General features: G+C 51.8%; 2 protein-coding genes across 5 annotated transcripts; one reads left to right on the top strand and one right to left on the bottom strand.

The window, feature by feature from the left end:
• Positions 1-612: 612 nt before the first annotated feature.
• On the top strand, positions 613-5,564 carry Cops6 (COP9 signalosome subunit 6). Of its 2 annotated transcripts, XM_005413744.2 has the most exons (11): positions 613-716; positions 913-1,038; positions 1,245-1,376; positions 1,986-2,074; positions 2,171-2,233; positions 2,565-2,612; positions 2,700-2,814; positions 2,897-2,989; positions 3,079-3,179; positions 3,310-3,455; positions 5,285-5,564. In XM_005413744.2, exons 1-10 carry the CDS (start codon positions 647-649, stop codon positions 3,448-3,450), a joined length of 978 nt encoding a protein of 325 aa, XP_005413801.1. In that variant the 5' UTR covers positions 613-646; the 3' UTR covers positions 3,451-3,455; positions 5,285-5,564. The 2 variants fall into 2 exon arrangements, with proteins under 2 accessions (XP_005413801.1, XP_005413800.1); XM_005413743.2 differs by lacking the exon at positions 5,285-5,564 and having other exon boundaries at positions 3,310-3,562.
• Positions 5,053-12,477, bottom strand: Mcm7 (minichromosome maintenance complex component 7). 3 transcript variants are annotated; one of them, XM_005413747.2, is made up of 15 exons: positions 12,352-12,477; positions 11,089-11,168; positions 10,596-10,760; positions 10,163-10,287; positions 9,909-10,089; positions 9,460-9,597; positions 9,004-9,153; positions 8,735-8,849; positions 8,519-8,650; positions 8,210-8,293; positions 7,553-7,946; positions 7,178-7,261; positions 6,470-6,638; positions 5,598-5,707; positions 5,053-5,417 (listed from the first exon to the last, which is right to left on the bottom strand). In XM_005413747.2, the coding sequence occupies exons 1-15, from the start codon at positions 12,380-12,382 to the stop codon at positions 5,216-5,218; spliced, it is 2,160 nt and encodes a 719-aa protein (XP_005413804.1). In that variant the 5' UTR covers positions 12,383-12,477; the 3' UTR covers positions 5,053-5,215. The 3 variants fall into 3 exon arrangements, with proteins under 3 accessions (XP_005413804.1, XP_005413803.2, XP_005413806.1); XM_005413746.2 differs by lacking the exon at positions 12,352-12,477 and adding an exon at positions 11,803-11,821; XM_005413749.2 differs by lacking the exon at positions 12,352-12,477 and adding an exon at positions 11,670-11,775.
• Between the last annotated feature and the right edge of the window lie 55 nt (positions 12,478-12,532).

Raw genomic sequence — 12,532 nt, 5'->3', positions numbered from 1 at the left:
ACTATGTTCTGTCTTGCATGGTGGCCCACCCTGACGCTGTAGGGTGTACGTCTTTTCCTATTTTTACTTGGTATAAACTCACTCTGCAGGACCTTTTTCTCTACCTTTAATAAAACTTTGCTACCCTTTAAAAAAAAAAAAAAAAAAAGAACAAGAGCTGGGACTGTAGCTCAGTGTGAAGGCTCTGAGTTCAAACCCCGGTACTGAAAAACAAAAATATGAGGGCTAGTGTGGCTGCAGTGCAAGGATCAAGGGCTGGAAAAGCAGAGGCCAGGGTCGACTGACAATCAGGACCAGATCATGCAGGCACTTGCAGGCTGTGATCATAAGCTTGGTTTTCATTCTGACAATAACATTTCATTCATTCTGTACCAGCCTTAAGAAGTGGGCATTTTCATTCCAGTTTTAGAGACAAGATCAAGTTGGACGGGATGTTAAGTGTTTCCTACGGGGTCACCCGCGAGAGGCGGGGACAGGGTCTACGAAAATCCTTCCGGACGCGGGTCCTGAAAGTGGAGTTCCCGGGTCAGAGACCGCTGGCTCCAGAACCCGAGACCCAGAGCCACGCGGATATTGAGCATGCGCCGTTCGCCGACGGGAGCCGAGAAGGAAGGGGGCGGGGCCGAGGCTGGCGGGCGCGGGGAAAATGGCGGCAGCGGCGGCGCCTGCGACAAACGGGACTGGAGGGAGCAGCGGGATGGAGGTGGATGCAGCAGGTAACGGGCCGTGTGGGGCGGTCGCTGGAGACACCATTTCAGAGTGTGTTAAGGCCTTCCTGTACCCCCTAGAGAAGCAGCATCTCTTCCTTGGAGGAGAGACGGAGGGCCCAGGCTGTGCTCTCCCTCACTCCCATCTCCAGGGAAGAACGTGGGGCGCGGACTGTCACTCTCACACTTTTCCCTCCACCCATAGTAGTCCCCAGCGTGATGGCCTCCGGCGTGACGGGCAGCGTTTCCGTCGCTCTTCATCCCCTTGTCATTCTCAACATCTCAGACCACTGGATCCGCATGCGCTCCCAGGAGGGGCGACCTGTACAGGGTGAGCGTTCTGCATAAATCTCCAACCCTCTGCCTTGATCCCTACCTCCAAACAGTGATCTTTCCCCTTTTACTGAAGCTAACCCCCCGCTCCCCGCGCCAAGTTACTGTTTCCCCAAGGTTCACACTGGCCCCAGACCCTCAGGTGATTAGGGGACTATTTTAGATGCTTTATCTTTGCCTGTTCCCTGTCATTCTCCTTACCAGTGATTGGGGCTCTGATCGGGAAGCAGGAAGGCCGAAATATCGAGGTGATGAACTCCTTTGAGCTGTTATCCCACACCGTGGAAGAGAAGATTATCATTGACAAGGAGTATTATTACACCAAGGAGGAGCAGTGTGAGAGGGGAATGGAAGTGGGGAAGAGGAGTGGGAGTTAAAAAAAAGCGCAAAGTGGGGGATCCAGAGGGTCGGGAAGGAGCAAAGGAGAGGGGGATGAGAGCAGAGGAGGGATGATGGAGAATATCTGAAGAATCTCAGGGAAAAAAAGCACATTCAGTATTCCTCCAAATGCCAGGCGTGGTGGCACAAGCCTGTAATCCCAGCACTGGGGTGGCTGAGGCAGGAAGATCATTGTGAGTTCGAGACCAGCCTGGGCTACAAAGTGAGCTCAAGGCCAGCCTGAACTGCATAGCGAGACCCTGTCTCAAAAAAAAAAAAAAAAAAAAAAATCAGTATTGCTCCAAATGAAAGAAGACAGGCTAGAAAGGAATAAATATTCTAAACTGGGGGCTGGGGATTTAGCTCAGCGGCAAAAGCGCCTGCCTGGCAAGCGCAAGGTCGTGAGTTCAGTTCCTGGTACCGGAGAAAAACCAAAAAAAAAAAAAAAAAATTCTAAACTGAATCAGAATTTGAGAAGGTAGCAGTTGGTAAATATAGACCAGGAGCTTCAAACTGAGGAAGGGTGGTTTAAAGAAATCCTGTGTGCTCTGGCCTCTTACTCTCCAGTTAAACAGGTATTCAAGGAGCTGGAATTTCTGGGTTGGTATACCACAGGGGGGCCGCCTGACCCCTCCGACATCCACGTCCATAAGCAGGTATACATGCTCACACGTGTGCATGCTGGGGCAGGGAACAGAGGGGAAGATGAAAGATGGGGGTTGACTTCGCTGTGCACTGCCCCTCTCTTTCAGGTGTGCGAGATTATTGAGAGCCCCCTCTTTCTTAAGTTGAACCCTATGACCAAGCACACAGATGTGAGTATTCTGACCCCAGGCCCACTATGTGCCGCTTTTCTGTCCTACACCTATCCTTTAATATCATTTAAATGTGACACATTTCTCCTTTACTGGAGAGTGCCAGGATTGAATCTGTGCTGCCATTTATGAGCTGTGTGACTTTGAGTTAGTCCTTAAACCTCTGTCTAGCACTGTCACACATAAAGTGGACATAATCCCTAATTCACTGGGTTCTTGGGGAAACTAGATGAGAGAGAGCGTGTGAAAGGGCCCAGGCCAACTTGAAACAGAATGTAGGTTCTGGTGTGTTTGCCTTTAGTAAGAACTGTTTTCCATCTGTTCTTTACAGCTGCCTGTTAGTGTTTTTGAGTCTGTCATTGATATAATCAATGGAGAGGTAGGTAGTACACCACCCTTCAGTCTTCAGATCCTGCTCTTGGCCTGTTTCCTGCTTTTGACTCTCCCTGTCTTGGATACCCTGCAGGCCACAATGCTGTTTGCTGAGCTGACCTACACCCTGGCCACAGAGGAAGCCGAACGCATCGGGGTAGACCATGTAGCCCGAATGACAGCAACAGGCAGTGGAGAGAACTCTACTGGTAAAGCGGGGCAATTCCTTGGGAGGGGTGGAAGGGTCACCCCATGCCTTCTTACCCTTCACCTGGCCCTGTCCCCTTCCAGTGGCCGAACATTTGATAGCACAGCATAGCGCCATCAAGATGCTGCACAGCCGCGTCAAGCTCATCTTGGAATATGTCAAAGCATCTGAAGCAGGTAGGACAGGTGCCTCCCTGGCCCTTCACCATTTTTCCTCTCGGGGAAATGACAGCGTCCACATCATTGCAGCATTTTTGTACCCTTAGGAGAAGTCCCCTTCAACCATGAGATCCTGCGGGAGGCCTATGCTCTGTGTCACTGCCTTCCAGTGCTCAGCACAGACAAATTCAAGACAGACTTTTATGATGTGAGTGTAAAACTTTGAATGGGGAAGCGGGGCTTACTTACATCATTTCTGTAGGCAGGCATGGGACTGTGGTGCCCTGGCATGATGTGAGGGACCCTCTGGGGAACTGGTTCTTTCTGTTCCCTCCCAGCAATGCAACGATGTGGGGCTCATGGCCTACCTTGGTACCATCACCAAAACTTGCAACACCATGAACCAGTTTGTGAACAAATTCAACGTCCTCTACGACCGACAAGGCATCGGCAGGCGAATGCGGGGGCTCTTCTTCTGACGAGGGTATTTGAAGAGATCACGCACAGGGGTCAGACAGCTGTCCCAAGGGGGCTGGGCGCTATACTCTTAGAAACTGTTGTCATTAATAAAAGGAGAGCAGCCCCTCAGCACCCCTTCCCAGTGGCTTTGTCCTCTCTGTTAGGCTCCAGACGGGTCTCTCACCTTGGATCTTAAAAGGACGCTTTTGTTCCAGCCTTGCTCAGAGGCAGAGGCCCTGTTTGTCGTCAGCTGTTCATAATCCCCTTCAGTGACCACAAATTCTCAGCTACGTGAGGTGACTTACGTTCATTCAGGTGGAGTCTTAGACCGTGGAGTCAAAGGTTGCATGCTTCCACCTACACGGTCTATGTTCTGTCCCTTAATGTCATCCTGATACTGGCTTACCTAAGCCAATGCTGCAAATCTGTTGTCCCAGGCTAAATTAATTTTATTGCAAGTGTTTTTCACATAAAAAGGCAGGAAAGGATATTAAGCATATTTCTACAATAGGCAACTCAAACCTTTGACCTATGTGAATTGTAAAGAGGGTTTCTTGGTTCTTTCTGCATGTACTACATTGGTACATACATCTATTAGACCCATAGGTACCTCAGCCCTCAGGCAGAGCCTAGTGTCCTCCACACTTTAGATGGAGCCAGATGAAGCCAGGGAGGGGGGGGTCTAAAGATTAAATATATGCACTTGTGTGCCAGGTGATCCATTCCAACATCACTCTGCAGTTCCCCAGTCTCTAGTCTTAAATAGGACTTTAAGGGAGTTGACTAAAGATGATGAGCAAGACGTCTGATGAGAGTGCTTAAGGAACAAGGAATAGCCAGGTGTGGTGGCACATGCGCTCAGGAGGCTGAGGCAGGAGGATCATTGTGAGTTCGAGACCAGCCTGGGCTACAAAGTGAGCTCAAGGCCAGCCTGAACTGCATAGCGAGACCCTGTCTCAAAAAGACCAAAAAAAAAAAAAAAAAAAAAAAAGGAAGCTAGGTGTGGTGGTGCACTGGAAACCCACCTTAGGCTGGAGCTCCCTATGCCTGAAGTCAGCCTGCATCACTGAGACCTTGCTTGACAAATACAAAGGGGATGTTGCTCTAGAATGTTTGCCTTGCACGTATGAGGCCTTAGGCTTGATTCCAGTTAACACAAAGGTAAACCGGGCCAGAAGTGGTGGCACACACCTGTAATACCAGCACTCTGAAGGCTGAGGCAGGAGGATGGCTGCAAGTTTCAGGCCACCCTGAATTAGAGCGAGACTGCCTCAAAAAAACTGAAAAATAAAGGGCAAACTGGGAATGAGACAGGCATCTCACACCGGTGCTATATGCAGAGTCTGACTGGCATGAGAGATGAGGCTAAATAGGGAAGGGAGTGAAAACGCAGGGGCCTGAGAAGGAAAATGGAGCATATGAAAAAGTGAAGCCCCAGCCCAAACCTCAAGCTCTCTTAGAGCAGGGACATCTTACTCCTTGGCTGTGTTTCCCAGTGTCTGTACTTGTGTTTAGCAGTTGGACATGATACTTTCACATCAGTTTACCAAGTGGATGAAATTAAAAGAGTGCACTATATAGGAGTGTAAACATCAAACTGCTGTGAAGTCAGTCAGGCAGAGTTTGGAAGATAACACTCAACATAACTTTATTAGCAAAAGGAATGAAAAGAAGTGCAATGTGGGGAAAACAGGGGGTCTCCATCCCCTGCAGGGCATTACACCTTCTGAGGGGGCTGGCTGAATGCAACCCCAGGTGGGCCCCAGTGTCTCAAGCAGGATGTCATCAGACAAAGGTGATCCGTGTGCGGGAAGCATTGACCTGCCAGACATTTAACTCCTCATATTCGTCTAGAGCCGCCTGGAATTGGGCAGGTGTGAAGCCACGTGATACGCAGCGCTGCTCTGCCTCAGAAAACCGGACACTTCGGCCCCCTGAGACCAGTTCACGGACAGTGGCAAATATCACATCTGCTGGCCTCTGGGTCCTGAAGAAAACGCATGAGTTTGTGAGATCAGGGAATATACCAGGGCACTCCACAGCAACAGAGAATGGTGCTTGGTGTTAAAATTCTGAGGCCAACCTCATGCTTGTGAATACAGAACCCACAAAGATAAAATGATCTGTTACTGAAGATGACTGTTTCATCCTTCACTGAGCCACTCACCTAGCTGTCTGCCCCTTGTCGCCTAGAAGGGAGTCCTTCGACATCTCCATTAGTCTTATGGCTTCATTCACATCTTCCTTCTCCACCGTGTCCACCATTCGCAGGCGCGCCTAAGGGGAAGCCAGGGGAGAGATGGAGACGGGAGGAAGGAAACAGCACGGTCACGGATCCCTGTGTTCCAGTTTAAGGCTGGCCAAGCCGTGTGTCGCCTACTGTGTCATAGGACCAAAGTGAGGATCCCACCCTACACCCCCACTCGCAGTGTTGGGCCGGCACTGTCAGACCGAGACAAGTGCAATGCCCAGGGCAGCGTCCAGCAATTGCCCAAGTCTCCGCCTCTCAACACTGGCCAGTCCCGGTGTTCAGCTGTCCTGTGAGGGAGACCAGACCCTTGTGAGCTCCACTGGACTCCCCACCATGACAGATGGGGCCTGGGGAGCTCAGCCAAGGAGACTGGCAGAGGCTGTGTCCTGGGGGCTCGGGAAGTGCTAGCTCAGCAGTAGGTCAGGTAATCACACTACCTGCACGAACAGCACTTTGGAGCCCCCATGACGAAGGTCCAAGAGATGAGGACAGAAATAAAAGGTTTACAACACAGGCTCTAGCAGCGTACGGAATGAGACGATGCCCCCCCAGGCTGCAGCAGTGAGGCGGCCTTTCCCTCCATGGGCGCTGTGCGTGCCCTGCTGGAGCAGCAAGTACCCACAGTGCGGTAGCACAGAGAGGACCACTATCTGCACTGTCAGCACTTTAGCCCCGGCAGGGCCAATGGGAAGGAGGTGGCCGTGTTAAGGCGAGCACCACGTTGGGGGCAGCTGCTAGATAAGGGTCACAACACATCACCCTCCAGCACGACAGGGACCGGCACTCACCAGAGCAGTGGAAAGTCGGAGGATAGCCAGCAGGGTCCGGGCGGAGGTATAGGTGGCATCCTTACTGGCCCAAGCCTCTCGCCTCATCTCCACATACGCTGCTGTGATATAGTCAGCCAGAGACTCGGGCACCGTGGGCTGCTTCTCACGGCACATGGCTATGTACCGTCTGTGGGAGAAAAACTTGGTGGGAAAGCAGAAAAGAGATGAGGAAGAGAGTGCACAGGCATTTTTTTTTTCCTCCCTAAAGGCTCCCATTTGAGAAAATTCTTAGAAGAGGTTTTAAGTAAGGAATAAAAAAGTCAGTGAATGATTATTTGCTTGGCTTGAATATCACTGAGGGATTTCGCCAAATGTAAGCTGCCAGTGCATTTCAAATTACTTCCAACTTTTCAGGAAAATGGCCTTTGCAAAAACAAAAATTCACCTGCCAAAGACGGGTCAGTCTCTTCCTCTTAGTTTAGGGGGTAGCTAAAGGAGCAAAAATACTTTGCTTACTAACAGAACAGGTCTAAAGGGATGTGGAGGTGTGTGGAGGTGCGTGCGCCCACGTGGTCTAATTCTGTTCTCAGGCTCAGGAATGTCAAGGTGGAGGGATAGTGATGAAAACTGTACACCCGGAGGTTGAGATTCAGCAAACATATGGCCCAAGCCACTGCCAGGCACTGGGCTTTGCTGGGGCGCATCGCTCCTACCCAGCCCTCCTACCTCATAAGCTTCATGTCCAAAGGCTCAAACTTGGCAGGGGGCTGCCGGCTGTGCTGGTGCACATAGGTGATGTGCTGGGCCAACCTGAGAAGAGCAAAGGCAAAAAGCAGTACTTCAGGGCTGCACACCAGAACCTAACTCAGTATCCCTCCCTCAGCCCCACCTCTTCCTCATAGCATGGCAGGAACACACTTTCCAGGACTCCTTCCAAATCAGCACCTCAGGCCTGACTCTTTTATCTGCTCACTACAGACCAGCCTGTTCAAAGAGCAGGAGGCTCTAGAATTTCCACAGACAACTAGAGGGATTTTTCTAATTTCATCTCCCTCCCTCCAGCCCAGCAAAAGGGCTCTCGGGGCGCTGAGCTTCATTCACCGGAGGTCATTGTCTCGGTCAGGCCGGTCCTGAATCAGCCAGAGAAGGTCAAATCGAGAGAGCAGTGCAGCCGGAAGCTGTATGTTCTGCTCCAGGCTGCGGCGGGGGTTGTAGCGCCCATAGGCAGGGTTGGCAGCAGCCAGGATGGAACAGCGGGCATTGAGTGTGGTGAGGATGCCGGCCTTGGCAATGGAGATGGTCTGCTGCTCCATGACCTCGTGGATGGCTGTGCGGTCAGCTTCAGCCATCTTGTCAAACTCGTCAATGCAGCACACGCCCTGGTCAGCCAGCACCAGGGCCCCACCCTCCAAGGTCAGCTCTCCGCTCACAGAGTCTCTCAGAACGGCAGCCGTGAGCCCTACGCCAGAGGAGCCCCGGCCTGTTGTATATTGGCCTAGAGGGGAAGAGAGCAGCAGACATTCAGAGAATGGGAAGGAAGAAAGAAGGAAGCACAGGGTGAGCACACAGGCAATGGGGCTAGTAAGGTAAGGCCTGTACTGGAACTGCTCTCTCCAGGCCAGGACTTCCTGAGGTGGCTGCAAGTGGGGGTGCTGAGCCAGCAACATTTCCCTTTCCCCACCATCACCCCCCTGCAGGTCTCCACTTCCCAACCACAGCCTTTTCAACAAACTCCGTGCTCTAGCTGTCCCTACTCACTGCGGGGTGCCAGGCGATCAATGTAAGACAGCAGCTGAGACTTGGCTACACCAGGATCCCCCATTAGGCAGATGTTGATGTTGCCTGGAAGAGAAAGAAGCCACGTGCGACCATTCCCCCACTGCACGCGGTCGAACATGTTTGCCTCATGCCTGTACTTCACATTACCAGTTCCGAACAGCACTCATGCAGCCATCGAGCTGAGATACCAGATTTTATTTCGTGAGTTACACGGACGCTAACTCATCACTGTTTTGTTTTCCTCCCACCTGACTTCATCTCCCGAAAGCCTGTCCTCTTCCACCGTACCTCTGATTTTCATGCCTCGAGGAGACTGGTCCACGCCACCCACCAGCAGCAACAAGAGTGCCTTCTTTACATCTTCATGCCCATAGATCTCTGGGGCAATAGAAGCGGCCAGCTTTTCATAGAAATCCTCCTCTGCAAGGAAAGTACATTATTTCCTGGGGGACAAGCGCTAGGATGAAGCTGGATCCCACCCCGTTCTCTCCCCTGGCCCCTCACCTGCAATTTGCCTCAGCTCCTCCCTGCTCAGCTCTCCAGCCCCAGTCTCATCATCCTCACTCTTACTCATCTTCACAATCCGGTGCGCCTCCAGGTAGGTTTCTGAGAGTAAGCCCTTGGGACGAGAGAGCACTGGGCTGCAAATGAAATCCTCTAACTTGCCAACCACCTGATTCCGTAACGGTCTCTTCACAAACCCCTCTGTTCTACTTTGGTGATACACTGCTGTTAGTTTTCTCTGAAGGGAAGAAGAAGAGTCCCTTTCTTACCTGGACTACCTGTCGGAACCCTGTGCGCAGGACCGGCAAGAAGATACCAGTGACACTGACATGGTCGCCAGGCTGGGCAATCCTTGTGTTCTCTCCTTCCACTATCACTGTGATACTTCGAGGGATGTTTCCCACAGGCACTTGGTCACTCTGGCAGAGAGTACATGGGAAAAACAGAAAATGACGTAAGACCACAGGGGCCCAAACTTCACTCCTACAAATGACGCTCTTACGACTTTGCTCAGTCTGCCCCGCTTCAGATCAGCCTGAGGGAAACTGAGGCCTTCACCTCTTCCCAATTCACTCAGAAAACCCCAGTCAGACTGCCACCCTGCATTAGGTGACTTTCCTGCCTCAGCTCTTCCCTTTTTTGTTTTTTCCTTCTGCATAAGTGAGAAAAGGATTCAACTGACTGCTGTGCTTCACCTGCCAAAGGCCAAATACCCGCAAACTCACATGTTCTTGCATCTTCATCTCCTGGAACCTGATGAACTTGGAGCCACGTGTCTGCAAATACAGCCGTCCCCCGGAGCGGTTGGTTTGGCAATCCTGGCTCGGGCACATGATCAGAGGCATGAAAGTGGGAGACTGGATCTAGGACATGAGAAAAAGGAAGCAGCAAGGAAAATCAGAGGGAAAACTCCTTATAGCCATAACTTGAATTATTTCCTATCCACAGCAAACGCCTTACAAGTATCAAGAACTCCCTAAACTATTCTGGATTAATGATGACAAAAACCAGTAAAACAGGATACCACTATGTACCCAAGAAAGCAAAGCAAGTATGTAAGCATCTTTCACACTAACTACAGTAAAGAACAGATTAACACCAACAGATAAAATTACTTTGTACAAAAATGACCAGCACAGTCAAGTGCGTTCTTTGTCCCATGCCTTACACATACCGGTTGGTAGGTCTCTGCCCCACACTGGTCACAAGTATAAGTAGCCACCAACATCCTGGGTTTGACTTCAGAGACACGAGTGACAATTCCACGCACAGTTACCAACTTTCCCACAGAGTCAGCCCGTACTTCCCGGATCACACGAGGCTTGTTACTGCTTGGACCTTGAAAATACAGCTCACTAAAGGAGAAAAAATTGCCATCAGTAAGGTCCAGGAAAAAAAGTCCCCGCTCCTTCCCACAGTGACACTCACAATCTGCGCATGAGCTCCGGAGGATACTGGTTCTGGGGGCTTCGTGCTGCCCCAGGGTCCCGGCTCCGCTGTTCCATCATCAGCCGGTGTTCGATATAAACATCCAGAACGTCTTTATTTACAACCTATAGCAAGAAAAACAGGCAAAGAAAAGAGTCCTCAGGCAGGCAAGATGAGGAAAGGAGGCTGGGTATGGTGGCGCACAACTGTAATCCCAGTACTTGGAGGCTGAGGCAGATGGATCACCATGAGCTCAAAGCCAGCCAGAACTGCGCAGCAAGGTATCTCAAGTAACAAAAAGATGAGGAAAGGAGAGCATAGAGGGCACCAGGGAGAAATCAGTGCCCTCTTTCTGCTAGCTCACAAACCACTGGGACCCAGGAAGTCTCAAAAACTTGGTTTCCTTGCTGTGCAGTATTGTACAACCACTTACCTCCCTCTCCTTGTACTGAGGCAGGAGCTCTTGTATAACATCAGCAAAGAGCCTCACATAGCGCTTAGCATTCTCACAAATTGAGTCTACCAACTCAGGGTCATCTTCAGCTACGTCATCCAGGTCCACGTACATTGCCACTTGTTCCCGATGAGCCAGCCGAACCTGGGGTTGAGAAAAGGCAGAACACCTCAGGGCCAAGTTTAATCTGTTCAACCCCCAAACCCACTGCTGTGAGCTCAGTAGTCTGGTCATTCACAAAGAGAAACAGCAGCACAGGCCAGCAATACTCATGTCCCTGACTCCTAGGACGGCCTACCTCCCAAGTCCTCAAAGCACCTTGGTTATTACAGTGTAACATTATACCATTATCAAGTACCCTACTATACAGATCACTTACAGACCAATGTACCTGCTGAGACAAACCAGCCACCTCTTAACAGCTCCCTAAGCGCCACTCCCTTCCAAACTCCCTTCCCCGTGTTGGACTTACCAACTGACTCTCATACTTGAACTGCTTCTTTCCAAATTCGTCATCCTGGTAAAATTCCTGCAGAAACTTCTTAATCTTTTCTACAAGGTAAACGTAAAAATCACAAGAAGCAATCTTTCTTTTGGACTCCTTACTGCAAATCCCTAAGAGAAGCCTAAAAACCCACTTTTGCTTTAAATAGGACTCACTCGTTAATTATGCAAACGTGTAAGTAAACCTACATAATTCTCCCCAAAAAGGGGAGGACTCCTTTTTCCAAGTCTGTTTTAAGCCCAAAATATTCGGCCCCTGGCAGTTACCAGTCTCACCAACACCCTCCCCGGGGGAATTCCAGTCTTTGCCTTAGTTAAGAATCTCAGCACCCTTCTCCAACGGCCTCCCGCGTCCCACAACACGCTTAGATCTCAATGCTCTCAGCTCTCCTTCCATCTATGTGACTCCTCTTTCTCTACGGAGTCTCTAAATCCGCGCTCTCGCCCGCACCTCTACCCGACCAGTCCTCTACCCCACCCCCGCTCCCGCCACTGCTTCCGCTCTTAGTAAACAAAGAAGCACATGGGCTCGGATTCCAGCCGCCTCACCGCCTGGGATTCCTCCGCCCGAGGCGGGAGTCCGTCCGACGATTGGCTAGCGCGCCCAGGGCCACTTAGTTCCAACCCTCTGCCGCCCCTGGCGGGTTCGCGCTAAATCCCCGAATTCCAGGCACGCCCCCACCCTTGGCAGCTGCTCCGAGGCCACTGCGCGGAAGGACACTGTTTACCGACGACACTCCCTTCGACTGCATCGCGCCACTTCCGCCCGCCTCCACTTCCGCTCGGAGGGCGGCTGGAACTGGCCAATCGCAGCGCGCAGCGGCCCCCGCCTGCCCGCCCCTGGGGCTTCGGCGGGTCTTGGCCGGACGCGGGAACTGGCGAGTCCCCCAAGGCTTGGAGGGAGGCGGCTCTAAAGCCCCCATCCCTGAGGCCCGGAGCCCTCACGGCCTAGCTCTCCTTTTCTGGATACCACCCTTTCCTTCTCTGCAACCCCAGCCGAGTTATCCCTCCTACGACCCCAACGCCTTTCCCGGGCAGGACTGCTCTTCCTCGGCCCCGACGCTCCCCCGTGCGCCTCCTGCGCACCGTCTGTTTCGCACCGTCGCCGCTCAGCTGTACCTCTAGCCTCGCTCAACCCAGAGCCCGCCGACCGCGACCCCAAGTCACACCAACAGGTGTCAGCCAGGAGCTTCTCGCGCAGAGCCCCCCTCCCAGGCTTGCAGATCCTTACCTTTCTCAAGTGCGTAGTCCTTCAGTGCCATCGCTACCGGTGGCCGTTCGGCAGCAGCTGGCAAAAGTAGTAGTTTTGACTCCCGGGAAACAGAAAACGGCCACGCACAGGACTATGCAGAACCAACCGAAATTGGCGCGAAACGTCGCCTCCCACGTGACCGACTACGCTGCTCGCGGGC

Source organism: Chinchilla lanigera, unplaced genomic scaffold (genome assembly GCF_000276665.1).
Source record: "Chinchilla lanigera isolate Chin_1 unplaced genomic scaffold, ChiLan1.0 scaffold00172, whole genome shotgun sequence".
Classification (NCBI taxonomy): Eukaryota; Metazoa; Chordata; class Mammalia; order Rodentia; family Chinchillidae; genus Chinchilla; species Chinchilla lanigera.
This window is presented reverse-complemented; position numbering and strand designations above follow the sequence as displayed.